The 20,099-nt window shown below is 35.7% G+C and overlaps 1 protein-coding gene and 1 non-coding gene across 3 annotated transcripts in view; both read right to left on the reverse strand.

Moving 5' to 3' along the window:
- Positions 1-20,099, reverse strand: part of CTNNAL1 (catenin alpha like 1) — a 38,739-nt gene that overhangs the window by 3,054 nt on the left and 15,586 nt on the right. For both annotated transcript variants that reach the window (XM_015599943.1, XM_015599939.1), the window contains exons 8-14: positions 17,108-17,266; positions 15,279-15,371; positions 11,862-12,012; positions 7,823-7,860; positions 5,467-5,517; positions 5,219-5,373; positions 2,082-2,130 (exon numbers count right to left, since the gene is read on the reverse strand). In XM_015599943.1, the coding sequence (XP_015455429.1) occupies positions 2,082-2,130; positions 5,219-5,373; positions 5,467-5,517; positions 7,823-7,860; positions 11,862-12,012; positions 15,279-15,371; positions 17,108-17,266 (696 nt within the window). The remainder of the gene's footprint in view (positions 1-2,081; positions 2,131-5,218; positions 5,374-5,466; positions 5,518-7,822; positions 7,861-11,861; positions 12,013-15,278; positions 15,372-17,107; positions 17,267-20,099) is intronic.
- On the reverse strand, positions 882-987 carry LOC112473133. Its single transcript, XR_003043920.1, has one exon. It is a non-coding gene; the product is annotated as a U6 spliceosomal RNA (small nuclear RNA).

Consider the following 20,099-nt stretch of genomic DNA (forward strand, 5'->3'; position numbering starts at 1 on the left):
TAGCTTCTAGCCAAACGGAATGACTCACTTACCTGTATGTTCCTCATCATTCCATGTTACCACTTTCTGTTTTACACATCTCTTCCCTTCTAACCTGAAACCCTTTGGGGATGAGATCCATGTCTGCCTCATAAATTATCATGGTTTTAAAACCACTTTAAAGTTGATGACTCCCAAATCTTTTTCTTCATTCCTGAACTATCCTGACACCAGTCTTGTATATCCTACTTGAGGAAAACAAAATGCTTGATTTCCACCCTCTAAATGTGGTGGTGTCCCTCAGTGTTCCCCATCTCAGTAAAAGGCACTATCGCTTACCCTGTTGGTCAAGCCAAAAACTTTTAAAACATAAGCCAGATCATGCCATTGCCCCTCAACACTCTCAATGGGTTTCCCATCATACTTGAAAAAACAAGTCAAAGGTCTTTCCATGACTACGGAAATGTCATATGTTATCACCTTTCTTCTGGCTCACTCCATTCCATCTAAACTTGCCTCCAAATGTTCTTCAGATACCCCAGCCTAACTGCACACCTCAGGGCCTTTCCACTTGTCCTGTTGGCCTGAAATAGTCAACCCCAAGATATCTGTCAAGCTCACTCTATCACTTCATTAATATCTCTACTCAAATGTTACCTCCTTAGGGAGGTCTTTTCCGACCATCCCTTTATCACCTCTCTCTTATCCTACATGATTTTATCTCTAAGTACTTACACGGGGGCATTATATACTTTTTATTGTCTGTCTCCTCCCACTACAATATAAGCTCCATGCGGGCAGGGGCTATATTTTGTTCATTTATCTCCAAAGACTTCTCTCTTTTTTGCATTTTTAAATTATTTTATATTAGTCTCAGGTATACGGTACAATGGTTATACACTTAAAATATAGAATGCTTCACAAATTTGCATGTCATCCTTGTGCAGGGGTCATGCCTGTCTTCTCTGTATCGTTCTGATTTTAAAGGGAGCACTCTCCAAAGATTTCTTATCCCCAGGGTCTGACACATAGTACAAACTCAATAAATATTTGATGAACAGTCAATATTCATCGGAGTTTGTAGACAATTCAGCAGACATCAGTTTAGTGTGTACGCTCACATAGGAAGCAGGTGAGTAGCAGATCTTCTGCAGTGAAATACCCCTTGTGGGGTGGTGTGACTTCGAATGGATATGGGCCAGACTGAACAAAATGAATCTAGAATTTATTCCAACTGTTTTAAGAGAAAAAGCTCATTTATAGTCTACAGAAAAATCCACAAGAAACATTTTCTATAATTCTTCTAACTCTATTGACGAAAATCCCCTCACAATTAAATCCCTTTCCTAAAGAGGCTCAGGTGGAAGCACATGGGCATGCCCAAGGAAACTATAAAGGTGATAAAGTGAGAGAAATTTCAAATGTAAGAACGCTCTTGGTTCTGGAGAGGCAAATAGACTAACATGAGAATCAGGGAAAATAAGAAGGAATCTTGCGATCCACTTGCTAATCTAAAGCTTCAGACTAAGGGAGGAGAATTAGCAATGGGTCTATGTGGAGTTCCACTGGCCACACAGGGTACAAGAGTAGGTGTCAGTATATTTGTCCCTTCCTGAATGCCCTAGATCATCAGGAATATGGAAGAAAAAAAAAGAAATTAACATGTACTGCATATCGTCTAATGGTCTTAAGCCTATGACAGATGCTTTCTTATGTGTTATCTCATTTAACCAATATCATTCATCCAATTCAATAAAGAAAAAGCCTTCTTAGCATTCAGGAAAGTACAAGCGCTATGTATCTGCTGACATATTTTCACCTACTTGGGAAAACCTAAAACTTATTATTGCATCTATGGACTATCAAAGCTCATTCTACTTCATCCCTATTATATATATATATTTCCCCCCAACAAGATAACCCCAAAATGCTCCACAAAATGCTACTGCAAGCCCTCTACTCTCTTTCCTACTACTCTATAGTACACATGAGTGTGCACAGGTAAGCACACAAACGTCATACAGTAGAACATTTAGAAACCAGTTAGCACCCATTTTTAGCCCAGAATTGAAGTAGAAACATAAACTGGAAATAAAACATACCTCTAACTGATGAATTAAATCCTGGGAAGTGTTCAGTGGCCCTTCTCCCCTGAAATAAAATTATTAGGAGGTAAGAAAAAGTTATTGCCTGGAAATTGGTTTCATAATATTAAAGTTTTAGAGCATTTTGTATATTAAGAGATCCCAAATTTTGAAGAATATTGAATAGATCTAATAATATTGTGACTTTATTCTTAAAGCAACTTTAATATTATTACTTCTTAGGGTACTTTTAAAAATTCTAAGTAAACATTATATATGTTAATTTTATAATGTAAAGAAATTTAAAACTGACAAATTATATTTAAGTTTTGTTTTTCCTGTTTAACCGTTTTTATTTTGCTTCATAAATTAAATACATGCGATCTGATAACATGTCTTAAAGGCCTTTGTTACATAAAAGAAAGAGGATCAGACTGAAAGCCAGGAAATTAGCATTTCTGATTCCAGTTTCGGCACTGGCAGGAATTCAGTTGTCTTTGATGAGGCATGTCATTTAAGTTTCAATTCTGAAACTATAAAATCATAATAATTTTTGTCTACCACTCTCATAAGATTAGAGAATATGAGATTGAAAACTACCAAGAATTAAGACCTCTACAAATGAAAAGTAAATTACAACAAAGATCAACAGAATGCATTAAAAAGAGCAGTGGACTAGGCATGAATCAGTTATGAGATGTGAGTAAATTATTCCAATTCTCTGATAAACTGTTATGAAGATCAAATGAGTTTATGAAGCAGAAAGCACTTTAAAAACTGTAATAAACTGGCAAAGTTGAAATTTTTTAAAAATATAAGGCACTAGAAAAATCTAAAATATATAAACTATTAAGAAATATGAATAATTATATATAAATTAAGAAATTTATATAAATTGTTAAGACAGTATTAAACAATAGCCTGAGGAAGAGCTATAAAATTGCTCAGGAAAACTACAAAACTGGATACTGTGAAGGCCAACAGATGAGTCTCAGAAAGAAGCAACTAGAAGAGGTTGGTAAACCAGTTATAAGAGAAGAGAGAAAAAACTGTTGGGGGAAAAAAAACATGTATACTGAAAATGTCAGCAGAAAACAAAGCCAGTTTGAGATTTTACCACAATTATATTTCCAAGACTTGTCCAAATGGCACAAGGTGTTATCCATTACCGAAAATCCATTTTCTTTTCCTGAACGTCGGTGTTCCTGTCCAATAACCATATTCTAGTAACGAGTCCCATTCCCAGAGCTTTAATTTTTTTCTACCCTTTATAATGCAGCTCTTATGCTTTCTAGTCCCTATGGGGTGCAAGTCACCCCTTACCAAAATCCACTATTCTGACTTTGAAACCAAAATTGCCGACTGCATCATCCTGAAACAAGAAATAAAAGGGGCAATTGCAGACTTTCAAAAGATCTCCTGATTTATCTTTTATTTGGAAGATTTTATATATCTGTCTACATTCATTAAGTAATAATATATTTCTCCAGTTTTTATCAGTCCCCCCCAAAAAAGCTTTTTTAAAGACCTAATTTTTATCACCATGAGATAACTAGCATGATTCCAGCTGAAAGTAAAGATCTTTGTTATTGCAGTTAAGCAGTGGATATGTTTTTGTGAATAAACAAAAGAGTTCCATTTTACTTTCTTTTGTAGACTTGACTCATCCGATTTTTAAAAGATAGAAACAAAGAAGGTCAGAGTTAGTGCTGGGAAGACTCAATCCCCGGAGGAGCTTGCTAAAAAAATGTTAACAAAGGAAGGAAACTACCAAGGGGAAGGTCGCCACTGATGGAAAATATGGCAAGGTATTAACAAATGACTGCTAAACACAGACAAAACTACTCAACTATCATTTCTCCTTCACCCTGCAGAAGAATTATGTATCTTGAAAAGGTAGCAGACATCCAGAGGGAAATGAATGCTCCTTCCCCACTCCTAATTTCCTTCCGTGCGAAGGAATCTTCACCAGCACCACATCCCTCACTTCTCTCTGCTCTCTCACTTACTCCACCCCATACAAGAAGTGGACATTTATTTATCTTTTCAGTCTTTTTGGTGACTTTGCGAAGACAGAATTAATAAGATTTCTTAATTCTAAAGATCATCTTTAAAATTCTACCTGCCTGTGGATATAAACTACATTTTGCAGTATCAACTTTATCAACATAAATGTTGCTGACCTCCATCTGCCTACTCCTGTTTATCTTTTCATTTTGTTCAGAAACTGAGTGGGCAAAGGGTGCTATTTATTGAGCTCCGAGGCCCATACAGTTGTTGAGATCCTAACTCCTTTAATTGAGCTTAAAATTCCAGACAAAATGACATTTGAGAATACTGCAACAACTTGCAGTACAGCTGCTAATATTTTCAAAATCAAAATGAGTATGAGAGGGGCCATAACATTGGAGGTATCAAGTATTTTCCAGGTTTTCAAAATCAAAAAAGATAGATTTCAGAAATTAGTGAAAAGTGTGAAGTCATTCCTTGAGAAAATTCTGAAGCAGATTATTGAGCAGATAACTGATAAATATTTAGCAGCATGGAATTACTACACATATACGTTAATATATATCATATATACATATTCATTATTATACCATATGTACAGATTATTACAATGGAAGATTGTGGAATGTGACCAACATGGACTTCAACAAGTCATTTAATCAAGAGTCTTGTAATGTGGATAAGACAGAGAATGTAGGTTGGATAACAGTAAAGTTAGGGAAATTCTCTGCTACATACTGAATCCTGCTTTGTGGAGATCTAGCACTCTATTGAGGTGGTAGCCCTAATGGTTCTATGCTTTGATCTGTGCTTAATCATTTGTATAAAGATTTAAAAGGCATGTTTTCTCAACTTCCTGGTGCTGCCCAGGAGAGATGCTGATGAAAAAATGTAGAATGCAAAATTATTTCAAAATTTATACAAAGAATAGGAATCAAAGCTCGAAGAGGATCTCTTCTAAGTCTAAATCCCAATTAAATGTCATCTTGTTGCTTTCACTTAATTGTCATAAGAATTACTTATATAGGCTTTTTATCATGTATATACAAAACTGATTTTAACCTATCAATGATTTAACATGGCACTTTTTTTCACAGTAGATATTATTAAATTGATTTGAAAAAGATCAGTGTAACTACATTTACCTAGTAAATAAATATAGAGAATAGGCCATACTGGACATGTTCCGTCCATATCGAACGATCTCATTCTCCTGATTCTCCCACTTCTCGATCTCGCAGTTGGCATCAGAGGTAAGCAAACCCAGCTTAAGTCCAAGCTTTGCTATCCTGGCTTTCTCCTATAAAATATGCATTGAAATCACAACAATTTTGTTAATACTGATATAAATAGAAGATTAGAAATAAGACTCTAACAAAGAAAAAGGTCTTACCTCAGAGTCAGACTTGTCTGGCTTTAAGGATTTCAGGTTTGCATTATTCTTCTGTGACAATAAAAAAGTTAAGATATCTTAAAAAGCAGTACAGTTAATTGTGAGGAAATACAATAGTAATAGAAAGCATAACAAAGCACCTGTAATAAAATTTTAATTTAAACATTTTCGGTCTATATTTAAACTACATTAAATTAAGTTAAAGTAACTAATTGCAAGTACTCTACTAGTATGTGAGTTCGGCTTTGAACAGGAAGTTAGAATTCTGGGACTAAGGAAAGCAGATCAGTGTCCAAGAAGGACATAAAGACTTCAGCAGTTTTTTCAGAGTCCAGTTATTACAGCCCCAAAACTTCCTGGCCCTTCTGTTGAACTATTCTTACAAAATAAAGTAATAAAATTAGCGACTCTATGTAGTTATCCATATGTTCCTAATGTTATGACTCTGGAATTCAAGTCCTTTAACCAATTTGCCCTTTGAGGCTAAATTTCAGCACCCTCATTTCATTGACATCCTGATTCTCAACTTTATCCAGGTTGTATAGGAGACTGTACTAAGAATTTAGGGTTTAATATTTGAACCAATATGTTTGATAGGCCCCTATTTTTGAAATAGCAAACTTGGTCCTATGCAAGCTATTTGAAACTCAGAATATATTTCCCCCAGGATAGGAGAAAAAAATTGTACACTAGTCATGTTACCAAGCTGGCCCACAGATGCCTGTTTACTAGAAGAATAGAAACCACGACCAATAGCGATGCTTCTTTGAGAAATACATTCAAAAGTTCTCTGGAGATGGCAGCCCAGGTAGGGCATTCCTCTCACTCTGCAACCCGGTGGGGCAGGAGATCAAGGGGCTAGAAGATACAGGGAGCCTTTTTTTTTTAAAGGAAACATTTATTTAAATAATACACACACACACACACACACACACACACAAAGTATAAATTACAATAAAAGAAAACACTCATGTGCCCGCTTAAGAAACAGATTATCAGGGGAGGTAGTTGGAGGGGGGAAAAATTTAAATCATTTCTTCAATTAAAAAAATAAATTAATTAATTAAAAAAATGTACACAAAGCATAAATTACAATAAAACAAAACACTCATGTGGCCGCTTAAGAAACAGATTTTCAGGGAAGGTAGATGGAGGGGGAAAAATTTAAATCATTTCTTCAATTAAAAAAATAAAAAATAATAATGATAAAATAAAAAATAATAAAATAAACAATAACGAGATTTTTTTTAAAAAGAAGACACAGATCATCACCAGTACCTTTGAGGTATATGTGTACCTCTCTGTTTTCTGTTTCCCTTATTATTCTCAGGACTTGTTACTTCTGACCAGCTATTCTGTCACTGGTTTGACTATAGAAAAGAACTTCAACTTTTCCTTTTTTTCTACCCTATAGTTTATATTGTTCATTTAAGATAGCCCATTTGAGATTTTTCTAATGCTGTTTACTATAGAAGAAATGAGAGAAGGTAAAGAACAGAAATATAGGGAAACTATAAAGTTAGACACACACACACACACACACACACACACAAATACAAACTGTCTCTTATATTCATTAGAAAATAGAGATTATCAATCTCTTCTACTCGCTCCCTCTTATAAAATCACATAATTTGTATATTTTTCTTTAGAAGACTATAAAGCAATTGATAAGGAATTTGAGAAAGTTAAGAATATCCTACAGATTTTTAGGTTTTATTTTATTTAGAATTTTACACTCTATCTTCTTCATTTAAATCTAATTGTGTTTTCATTGTTTTTATTTTTACTTTTGGAAATTATTATTATTAAAGTGTTTAATGAAGACAGAGAGAATTGCCTGAAAAGGTGCAGAAGCCATCTTAATAATGTAACCAAGCTTGCCATCTAGTGGACACTCTTTTGGAATGCAGTCAGATATACTAGTTTCAGTCGTACAAAGCTAAACAGTTCAAGTTTCTAATTATAAATAGCATGGCATATTTTCATTGACCTAGGAAGCATTAAGAAAGTTCTTAGCTTGTAGAAAATGATTCCAGCATGACCTCGTACATTAGATTCAAGATATGAAGAACAAAAAGACCTCTGACTTCAAATTATGGCTTCTAAAATAATCATAAAATCTGTTACCTATTCCTTCAACCCCACCCTCCCCCAAACCCAACACAAATAATCAGAGTGTGCACTACATCTAGAGTGCTACTCAGAATAACAACTCTGAACAATGAACATTAAATATCCTGTTTTCTTGTAGTGTCATTTATTGGGGTGGGGAAGGGGTTAGCAAATAAGCAGCAAGAGCATATTTGAATTCTGAATAAAAACATTCCGAAATGTACAAAACTCTTCTACTCACCATTGGCTTTGGCAGCGAAAGGTAGCCATACTTCTCTCCTACAAATAACAGATATAACTTAAAACAAATTTTCTATTATTCACATTTTATTTTTTAAATATTATTAAATAAACAGGAATGTTAGTACATTAGTTTTTATAAATTTGTCTATTAATTACATATAATTCAGGAATAAAACTATAATTTGGTGAACGTGAAGACTGTCAACAGTTGTATCTCTAAGGCACCTATGTTGGTCAATCTCCAACAAAATGGCAAAAAGGCAATATCTCACTGACATTTCCTCATATTTACAACAGTTTCATTCATAGGGAATTCTTTCACAGCAGCCTGCCTCTAATAAAACCAGATTCTTCTTTTATCAGTACCAGTCATTGGTGCTTGCTTCCTTTTCTGCAAGTACCAGACCAAATCATTTACAAATAACCTCATAATGCATCCTCCTCATCAGGTAAGAGGACAAGTCTAGTGTCCAATATAGGAAGATGAAATAAAGCAAATAACAGACTCTTGGCTGGGAATTAACGCATGGCAGGAAGCACAACTACCAAGGAAAGAAGGACATGCATAACGTCCACTTCACCCCTGCCCTTTCATCGTTCTGGCTTCCAGATCATGTCTAAAGTCAGGTTCCAGTGGATGATAGATTTTTTTAAAACACAGTTTGTTATATCTAGAGTAAAAATTCAACATAAGATTTGAATAGTAATTGCTTCTTGATTTCAAGGAAAATGTGTTCAGCTATAATATATTAGGTGAAACTGTATAAAATTACTGATACTCAACAATTTTGACATATAAAAACAGCAATTTTATATAGTTCCATCTAATAAAAGTAAATATAATGTAAGAACACTAAATTATGTCATTTCTTATAGAATGACTATTATATGAACAGGGCAAACCTGTTCATAACATTTAAAATTTCATCTAGAATTGCTGTTGAATATGGAATCCGCTAGCCACATGTGACTACTGATCAACTGAAACATGGCCAGTCTGAATTGAGATGTGCTGTAAGTGTAAAATACATACTGGATTTTGAAGTCTTAATATAAAAGAAAAACATGTAAAAGATCTCAATAATTTTAAAATATTGATTATAAATTGAGAAGATAATATTTGGGGTATGTTGGGTTAAAATATTATTAAAATAAATTTCACCTGTTTCTTTTTAAATTTCTCTTGTGCCTCCTAGAAATTTTAAATTACATATGTGGTTGGCGTCATATTTCTATTGGACAATGCTGATCTAGACGGCAAAGTGTCATTATGGGTCAGCCTGAAAGGTTCATGGGAATAGCTTTATGAGTCCATTATTTCTTTGTAATGTCAGAATTGTAAGGGAAAAACAAAACTTTAAAGAGGAAGTGGGAATTTCCAAACCTTGTCTCCTAACCCCAATTTCGTTGTGAGAAGATTAATAGAAGACTGTCATCAGGTCACACAGAACCTCAAAGTTCACCATCTATCTTAATTCGAAGTGTGAATCTTGTCCATAACATTGCTAAAAAGTGGTCTTAATAAGCTAGAGAAAAGGGCACAATCATTACTTAAGTAAAATTGGCTTAGGTAAGCAATCTTGTATTATCTACCTTTGTGATGCTCCATAGTGCCCATGACCCTGAAATGTTCACATTTACTTTCTAAAAGGGGCGGGGGCGGGGGGGGAGGTGCGGAGCGGGAAGCCAACTGTTTCAGTATCTCTTATTTCTCCAAGGTACAATAGTGTTAAACCAGAAGGTAGGGGGAAATAAATGCAATACAAAGAGAGCCTTTATATAATCTCATTTGCTACCATTACCATTTACCAATTCTTAATCACCTGGCAGTTCCAATCTCTGAGGTCCTCTTATAGGTACTTTGTATTGCTCCCTATTCCCATCCTTCAATTAGAATGCTTTACAGATTTAAGGATAATTGCAAAATTGATCATTCTTCAGATAGTTTTCCTCCAAATGCTATGTCTGCAAGGCTGTCCCTGTTTCCCCCAATTCTAACATAAACCAAGTTAAGTTGATAAAATACCAAAAAAAGATTAATCTGAATCATTTTATAATGAATATTATAGTTTTTTCCATACGAGCCTAATTATAGCCATTGATATTAAGCAGAGCAAGAATATATTGACTCAATTATATTCAGCTATTACATCAAATTAAAGAGGTAGTATAAACAAATAATATCTATATCTGATAAAAACAAGTTATAAACATTATAAGTTATTAGAAAAAAACAGGAATATTTGGGGAAAATATACTTGGTACAGATATTTAACTTATAGAATTATTTTCAAAGCACTACATCCTTTGCTTAATACTCCCTAAATCAATACCACAACTGTGAATCTTTACCTCTGAGTTTACACCTCAAGATAAATTAAGTGCACAATTAAATACAAAAGGCCCTCTCATGAGGGTACCAAAATGATTTCTTATGAAAACCTAATTGAGAAGTACTGTTCTCATTTTCAACATCCAGAGCTTCTCTGCATCTCTACACAATAAAACGAATTCCCCAAGGACATATAAGCCTCATTATTTCACTGAAGATGTAACAGACTTTTCTCTATTAGAAGTATTCATAATTAGGTTTTGGGGGTTTTTTTGTTTTTTTGGTTCTGGAGGGGCTCTATACAGCATGATCAATCAGAAAAAAATTCATGTCCCCAGACTCACTTAAAATGAATCCCTAACCACTCAAAGGATAGACAGATTATTAGCTAACCTCAGGAGTAGGATTAAAATATTCTAATCCAAAACCAGCTGTCAACTTCAAACCTTCCTGTACCTCTACGATCAATCACTCATCAAATCCTACTAATATTACTTATATAATTCTTCTTACATCAGTCCTCATTTTCATTTCTACTATCATCGCCCCATCATCTCTTATCTGGATGAATCACTCCCTTGTTCCAGACTCATATGTCCCCTCGGATTAGCTTGTATTTATCCATAAGCATGTTCCTCTTCCTGTACTCCTCATTATGGTGTATGGCATCCCCTGCATCCAGTCTGCCAAGTGATAAATTATGTGTAGAGCTATGAAAACAAGGCTGCCATATACATCTTTAAAAACTGAAACTTAGTCATATTGACTCTAAGATGGTTCAAACAGCACAAAAGAAATTCAGCTTCCTTAAATGAGGGATAGAGTCTGTAAGCTATGAGAGGCTTCTTTTTGACATTTATTTGTCAAATTAATCTCAAATTCTAACTGTTGATACCCACTGATCACTAAGAAAAAGTGGAGTTTTTTTTATCTGGTCCCTTCTAATATGAAGACCATGGCCTCCCTTGGTTGGCTAAATATGAAATGTTTAAATGTTCATATTCAGTAAAAATAAATATGTAATTTGATGTTACTGTGACTTTATTTTAAAAAATAAGCATGCTTGACACTAACAGAAACCATTAGAAAGGGAAAAAAATATATAAAAACACATAAACATAAAAACAGGACACAGTACAATGGGAAATAAAGAAAATTCCCAGGTGACATTAAAATAAAAAGTAAAAACGATGCCTTCCTGTACACTGGATAGTGCTATTCTACATGTTGAGGAAATACCAATGAACTTACCCACCATAGGAAATATTCCAAGATTACGTAGCCATCAAGCAAAGAGATTCCATCCATGTGTAAGGAAAGCAATTTGAAAATCAAATAACTACATTCATTTCTTTATAAAATTAGTAGAATTAAATCAGATAATTACTGTATTGCAGAAGAACCTTCGTATTAAAACTAAAGAACAATTTAGAATAGAAAATGACTTAATTTCAATAGGAAAACTAAATTGTTAATATTAATTCAAAGAAATCTACTACACTGTTGTACAACAAATTTTACTGTTTAGATACTAAAATAAAGGACACATTATTTTCATAATTTTTTTGTGGAAGACAGTTTACTATAAAAATAACTCAGTTGGGTTATGACAAGATAATTCATTTTGCATCAGAAGTTTGACACTAAAAAACTAAAGAGTTACATTAAAATCATAATATATTTCAATATGTGGTCAATTTCTCACCTCGTCTTCCTTCAAACACATCATTGATTTCTCTTAGCAGAGTTGACATGTCACTAATTTGAGATTCCCAAGCTTCACAAAATACATCTAGGTTTTCTTTAGCAATTTTGCTAGATGGATGCAATGTTAGTGTTTCAGCAGCAGAAATTATCTAAAGAAACACAATTAAATAGGTGTGAATTTCAAAATCTTAGTTCTCAGAATCACATGGGAGACCAAAGTTAAGTCTGTACTGTTCAAATCAACTCAATAAACAACTATGAAGAATTTCCCCACATAAACCCCATGTGGACGATATGGAGATACATGGTAGAACAAAACACATGGTTTCTTATCATCTTATCCATAGTTAATAGCACACATTATTAAAACAAAACTTTATTCAGGGAGCAGTTATCTTTATTCAAGAAAAACTGTTTCAGCAAAGTCATTTCCATAGCACAAGTCAAAAGAGTTATACTCAGACTACAAAGAGTGTACTGCATAATACAGAAGAAGAGATGGTAGTGGTAGAGGTGGTAGTAGTGACGGCAGTAGGTAGTAGTAGTGGTGGTAGAAATGGCAGTGGTAATGAGCAGTAGGTAGTAGTAGTAGTGGTGGTAGAAATGGCAGTGGTAATGGTAGTAGCAGCAGCACTAGCGTTGGTGGTGGTAGTGGTGGTGCAGTAGTATTTGTATTAGTAGTGGCAGTGGTAGTAGTCGTGGTGACAGGAGTAGTGGTAGTAGTAATGGTAGGTAGATGGTAGTATTGTTGGTAATGGTAGAAGTCGTGATAATGGTAGAAGTAGTAACATGCACTCACGTATCAGTACATGGTAAATACGTCAGGTGCTCAATATACATTAATATTAATTCTCAATAACACACAAAATGTGACCCTTCCCAAATCAGCAATAATCTAATTTTATAGTTAGAGAGACTGAGGCTCAGAGATACCAAGTAACTAATACGGCAGGTCCTCCAATTAAGTTGTTTCATTCAGTGTCGTTACGTGATAACATTGATGAGGTGCCCTATAAACTTAACTCTTGCTTATATCAATTAGCCTATGGTAAACTCGTTTTGTTATAGATAATTGTGTTTCACTTAAAGTCACAGAACCTATCAATGACATTAAGTGAGAACTTACTGCACATGGCTATTCATTCACCTACTACATGCCTGGCGCTGTACCCATGTTCCAGATGCTGGGGAAACAGGTGTGACTGAGCAGATAAATGTCCCTGGCTCACATTATAATGTAGAGAGACAATTAAAAATGTATAAGTAAATTATAAGATATTTTAGAAGACGATAAATGATATGTATAAAAATAAGGGGTGAGGAGGGTGGAGGGTATTAGGTAGACACATAATTTTAAGTTACATGCTCAGTGAAAAAGTGGCATGTTAAACTAAGAATGGAAGAAGGTGAGGAAGCCATAGGGAAATCTAGGGAAAGTAGTTTGGGATGAAGTGGGAGCATTTCTGGTGTGTGTGAGGAACAGCCAGTGTGACTGGACCAACATGAAGAAAAGAAAAGGAGGGTTGCTAATGGCCATGTGATGGAGGAACATACACAGTAAGGACTGGACTGTAATCTGAACCAAACAGGAAGTCATTGGAGAGCTTTCACAAGGCCGATATGATCAGAGTTATGCTACTTTCGAGAAATTAGAACTAGGTGCTCTTCCTAAGTGGGCGCGGTCCCACAGGCACGAGACCTGACAAGACAGTGGCAGCCAAATGAGTAGAACAAGGTTCTCTATCTTCAGGGAAGGTGGACACATGGCTTGCCAGCTGGCTACAAACTAGATTTCAGCACTGTTGCCTTCTCAACAAGGAGCCATTGTACAGTATACAAAGTGTTCAACTGTGTCCTGGATATGATCTAACATTTTAAAGGAAGTATAAAAATGACATTGCTAAAGCAGAGATAACCAGGAACAAATATAAATTATCCTAGAAGCGTGATCTATTTCCTTAAATGATCCCTTTGTGAGACAGATGGAAAAGACTAGGAGTAAAAGCTGAGGCAATGGGAACAGAAAAAGCTTCTTGAGTTATACAAGGTGACAACAGGCTCTATCATCATCCTGGGGAAGAAAATCTGGCTTCTCCTAACATCACTGCTGCAATAAAAACAGTAAGCAGAGAGCTGAAACCAAAGAGCTGATTGCATATGGCAGGAGAGTCAAATCCTTTAGTTCTACTGAAATACATTTATAGCCCAAGCAAGTAGGATGACTCCCGATTGGACAAGCAAATATTAAGGCCTTGATTTCTCTCAACGAACAGAGATGCTCTGGTTATAATAAAATGTTCAGCAGATGGTAACTGCTGGGAGTCACTCATATATAAGTGACCCTTGAACAACACAGGGCTTAGGGGCACCGATCCCTGCACAGTTGAAAATCCACGTATAACTACGTAGTTTGTTTCCATGCTAAGCCTTTGACAGTGTCCTCCACAGGAGAGCATATAATCATTTCCCCAACATGCAACATGGTTCCACTGGAGGGCACACACTACCACTGTCTCTAAGTCACTTTCATTGTTCTCAACTATAAATCCAGAAGCTTGACATCTGTTGCAGTTAGGAGTAAGTCTTTTGGGCTGGCCATGATAAATGAAACAAGAACACCTGGTACACTGTATTTAGGGGCTTAGAAAGGAAGTCTGTCCCTCACTTTTTCCTTAATTTGACAGGCACAGTATTAAATGGGATATCAATTTTTAGAAGGCTTTGAAAATTATAAAGATAAATATAGAAAATTCAGAAATAACTAATGTGCAATTCTCCCAAACAAGCACAAGAACTTTCACTTCTGCGTATTCCCATACAGTCATTTTCTTATATATGTCCATTTTATATAATAGTAATTAGTGTATATATACGAATCTGGATGCTGCTTTTATCACCTAACATTTTAACAAAACACTTTTCAATGTTGCTAATTCTACTTTTCATATTATTTTAAGTCATATTATTTGCCTAATTTAAAATACTTATTTTGCTTCCAATTGAATCTTATAAAATAATGTAACAAATATATTTTTTTTGTTTTTTGTTTTTTCTCTTTAATCTCCTTATGTTCTTAGGAATTACTGAGTCAAAACTTTTTATGGCTCGTTACATAATAACTTACTTTGCAAACATGTTACAACAACCTGCACTGTAAACTGCTTCATTAAAGTAGATATAATCTAGGGCCTCAGTTAAATGGGCCAATCTCCAGTTTGGCAGATGACCAGGTAATCCAAAGGAATGTCAGCTATGTTCCAGCACACGTTGGTGAACGAAAATTCCACTATCTTCATTTCTCTTGGTAGATGTGGCCTGTGGTTATGCAGAACCGTTTGTATCTTCCTTCCACACAATTTGTCATGACACTCAGAGAAGACTTAACACAGAAGGAGCAATCTGCTGTTTATCATACCTGTTGGCCAGTCACCTGAAATGTCTCCTCTGCATGAATACAGGTTATTTCAAGAGGTTCTGTCCCAGATACATGTCGCAACAATCGACAACTCTACGAAAAAAACGTATCTATAGGTCAATTTTCACATCCTCATTCTTCACAATACACGGTATTATTTTATAGTTAAAAAAGAAAATACAACATTAAAACCCAGAAAAGTAAATTTGTACATTAATAAGAAATTATAACACTATATTGGTTACCAACGGATTCTCTAGGAATGAATAAGGGTGGAACATATTGTTTCTACTTCCTGTGGGATCACAGCAAGATGTTCGAGGACTGTTAGGACCAAAAGGAATCTTTGCAAGGATCTAGTAGTACCCACAGGTTTTATTTATAAAGATATCTGGCTCAGAGAAGTGACTTGCCAGAGATCTCTCAGCTAACCTAGGTCAATTACTACAAGTTACACGTTCTCTCTGCCAACAAAAAAATACCTTCCTTCATGGTCAATTAACACACCTTTCACTGGAGATAACACTGGATTAGGCAACACTGATGTGATGTGAGCCTATGTCAGTGAAAAACAGATGAAAATTTTCATCTTTTAAAAAGATTTGCTGCAGGATTCCAATTAGCAAGTTTGCTTTCAGTCATAGTACTTGTTTTACAAACAAAATAGCATCAAAACTATTTTAGAAAGGAGATGTATCTGTGGTCATTTAAATAATGCTTTTTAGCAGTTTTTAGATATAATCAAGTGAAGGAGAGGAAGCTAGTCCAATTAGTCTAAAGGTTCCTTCTAACCATAAGTCTTTGAGATCTGGTGAGTATGGCATATTAGATCATTTGAAAACAGCTAGATGGTTCCTATCTCTGCATTTATATACATGTTAACTAGGGCATTCCTTTCATATACAAGGTATACGTGGGTTAAGTATATGTTGTGTTTTTTTTTTTATTAGCCGATGTCTGACATTCTCCATAGGTAGAAGGCTTAGAATATCAATAATTGGAATTATAACAAAAGTGGCAGGTAAAGCACCAATTACACATAACAGAGATTCGGACAGAATAAGAGAGGTTTGAAGAAAGTGTATTGTACTGAATGTCTCCTCTTTGTCCTTCTATATTCACTCTCCTTCTTTCTCAACTTTCCCTAGGAGATTGACCTACGGTAGTCTGCAGCTATATTTGGCCAATAGGAAGCCCCAGGAATAGACCAGCAGAAATGGGGACAGGATGGGCCTTCATTCCTTGCAGGAATACTTTGGACTGTCCCTGTGTCTAGTCCTAAAATCACAACCTCTCAGGGTGGCTCTCTGGAAGACTCTATGCCCTTCCAGTTCCAGTAACCACTCACTCCCCTGTCACTTTGGGCTTAGGGGCGGTACCAGCTCTGCTGTCACTAATGCCAGTTATTGCACTCCCATGGTTTCCTCCACACCATGTCTCTGCAACTGTAAACACCTCCTTTATGAAACCCTCTTTAAATTATCCTAACGTGAGTGTGCCATCTCTTTCCTGCTGCAACCCAACAGATTCAAATAGAAACAAGGTCATTCAGTGCATCTCCATTGCCCTACTCCAACGTCTAATCTCGCTGAGAGAATAAGGAAAAGAAGATTAAGAAATGCATTTGTGGGTTCTAGCAATTTGGGTTGTTTTCAGAAGCCAGACTGTTGTAAGAACAGAATTGATAAATATTATACCTTTAAAATTCCAAAGGAGAAAAATGCTCATGTAAATTAATGAAAATCTGTATTTGCGTTAATACTTCCTCATAATAATAGCACAGCTATCATGAAACTACAATTTCTTTAATAAGTAAACTTATTACTCACCTCAACAAGCTGTTCTTTCTGTTCCGAGAGTTTACAGGCATATTCAGCCAAACCTTCTAAATTTCCTTCTACTCCAGTAAGTTTTAATGCTTTTAGTACCACATGATCAGCATGGTATTTTAACAGATCAGCTGCCAGCTGAGTTGCTGTACTATGAAGCTACAGATGTGGGGTGAAGGGTGATCAAAGAAGGACAACAAACAATAAGGTTTTGTGACCACGCACCTCATAATCACTTTAAAAACAAAAGAGTAGCAACCTCAACACAATCCCACTTGCTCTGTGGCGGGGAAAACATAAAGTCCCCTGTGGTAGCAGTGGCACTTGTGTGTAGCATCGGGGAGCTTGCAAGTTCTCCCCAGGGCAGAGTGATATATCAACATCTTTGAGTCCGCTGGTGTTGGCAGTAATGCTGTTTGTAGAAGATGAACTGGTCATCCTGGCAGAGTAGCCTGGTCCTTTTTGCATCCTACTATCAACCAGCTCTTTCCCATACGGCTCTTTGACCTTAAAAAAATATTCCTGCTAGTCTTAAAGTTAGTGAGAAATAGAACAGTATTAAGAGAATGGTATTCACAGTACTAAGAGGAAAACCAAATAGTAGTTTGTGATCATTAGTAAGTTTTTTGTCAGACTTTTGAAAAAGTATCCATATGAGATTCAGTCAATTAGGTATTCAACAAAGTTTTATTAAATACCTACATCATGGCAGGCCCTGATGGACATACAGGACAAGAAGGACAGAATCCCTTCCCTCGGGGGGAGGTGCAGTCTATCTATAGTTGCTACCCAGAACTTTTACTCTCTAACTCTTGGGTTACAGGAGAAACAATACATAAAAATTTAGGTTAAAAAAAAAGGTTTTATTTGACTTTGGGTGGAATGGATTTTTTAAGTATGGCTCACTCACACTGGATATACTTGAGTACTATTAACTCCAAAATCTTCTCCTTATCCCACTTTTAAAAAGTGGGGTTCTCCAGAAAGAGATCATTTTTAATAATACTGTTTCCAGAAAAATATGACCTTGATTTAAGCCTATTTGAATGAAGTGATTTTTTTCCTGGAAGTACTCCAGTGTCAATTCAAATTATAAGAACTTCTACAAAATTAACAATAGGGTAGTCCGCATTCATGCAATCAAGTGAGAATAATTATAGTCAGAAACAAAGGCATCAAACACACACACTGTTTTGGAAACTAAATGCCACATAAGAATTTTAAAAGACTTTGTTTAGCCATCGAGGCCTCAGAAAATACCTAAAACCAGCCCTTTATTTTACAGACTATGAAACAGGTCCTTGGAGACTGAGTGACTTGTCCAAGGTCATGGAACTTATACAAATGTTTCTAGGGACAACTTATTAACAACCCTAAGAGAGGAAGGGTGAAAACCACCGAGTTCCTGCTCTGTGCAATGTACTGCCTCCAGCAGCTCTATAGACATTAGCACCATTAATCCTGACAAAAATTTTTCTAGGTTGATGTTATACTCATTTCAGAGGTAAGGAAAATGAAGCGTGTGGAAAGCCACTCAGCCTGTCACCAAAGGATTTTATGCTCTCCTGATAGCCAAGGTTTTAACAATAGTTTAGTTAAAATTGAATAGGTTGGAAAAAATGAGTAGGCTTTTTTAAAACCATAGAAAACCATATCCTTCTATGTTTACCAAATGTTAAAATGAGGTTGGTACCAAGTAAGATGTGAAATAGATCACCATATACATAATTTATAAAAATCCAAAAACCAATTTTGTTCTCTTGAGCCCTTGACCCACTTCAAAGATATAAAAGAATCAAGAAATTAAGAGATAAGGGAGAGGAGAGGTTTTTGTGAAGAGGTTCTGTATTGAGAGCTGATGGCATTTACTGTGACTCCCTTCACCTTCGGGCACATCCAAAGCAGAGGGAGCAGTGTGGCATGGGACTTGTGGTAAGAGGAAAGGGGTACAACAGGGATCTTCTGATGAATACACTCAAGCATCCATGAGAGAGAAAGTCAGCTTTAAATATCTACTGAGCCCAAAGCATCTTAGGAAGGCACCAGCCACTAAGAACTTTCCGCCTCCCCACTTCCTGTCTTCTCTCCCTGTGCCACACCTGGCAAAGATCAGTAACAGAAACTAGGTGAGGGACGAAGGGTGTGAAAAAGAGACAAGAGACCATGCTTTCCACCAAAAACCCTAGGTGAGGTGGGGGAATGGGGAACAGGAGAGAAGTCCTACAATTGAATGAAGATTAAAATAATGATTAATATATTGAACATTCTCATTTTTGAACTGAGATTGTGTTTTATGACCTAAAGCAGGGATTGGTAAAACTTTTCTGTAAAGAGCCAGAGAGTCAATAGTTGAGACTTTTCAGGCCACACAGTCTCTATTGCAACTACCTGACTCTACTGTTGTAGTGAAAAGGCAGTAGACAATATGTAAGCGAATGGGCAGGACTGTGTCCTCCAAAACTTCATTTAGAAAAACAGGCAGCCTGGTCGCAGTCTGCAAACCCCTGACTTAAACTGACTTTCAATTATGTAAGAGTGACCAAGTAAGTTATGGGATGACTAAGTTTTCACGCAGGGAACTGAAAGAATATTTTTAAAAATCGACTTTATTAAGGAATGCTTTATACACAATAAAATGTACTAAGAGTACAGTTTAATGAGTTTTGATAAACATATATACCCATGTAACCACCACCACAACCAATATTTATATTTCCATTACCTCAAAAAGTTCTCCCATGCCCCTTTGTAGTAAACATCCCCCAACTTCCGACCCCAGGCAGCCACTGATCTGATTTCTGTAAATTAGTTTTGACTTTTCTAGAATTTCTTCCAAATAGATATATATCTATATATTTACATGCATATATACACATACATATATATATATAAAGAGATACACACACACACACACACACACACACACTCACACACACTCACACACACACTCACTCAATCAAAATGGAATATTACTCAGCCATAAAAAAAAAAT

This window comes from Pteropus alecto, unplaced genomic scaffold (assembly GCF_000325575.1).
Source record: "Pteropus alecto unplaced genomic scaffold, ASM32557v1 scaffold111, whole genome shotgun sequence".
NCBI classification, from domain to species: domain Eukaryota; kingdom Metazoa; phylum Chordata; class Mammalia; order Chiroptera; family Pteropodidae; genus Pteropus; species Pteropus alecto.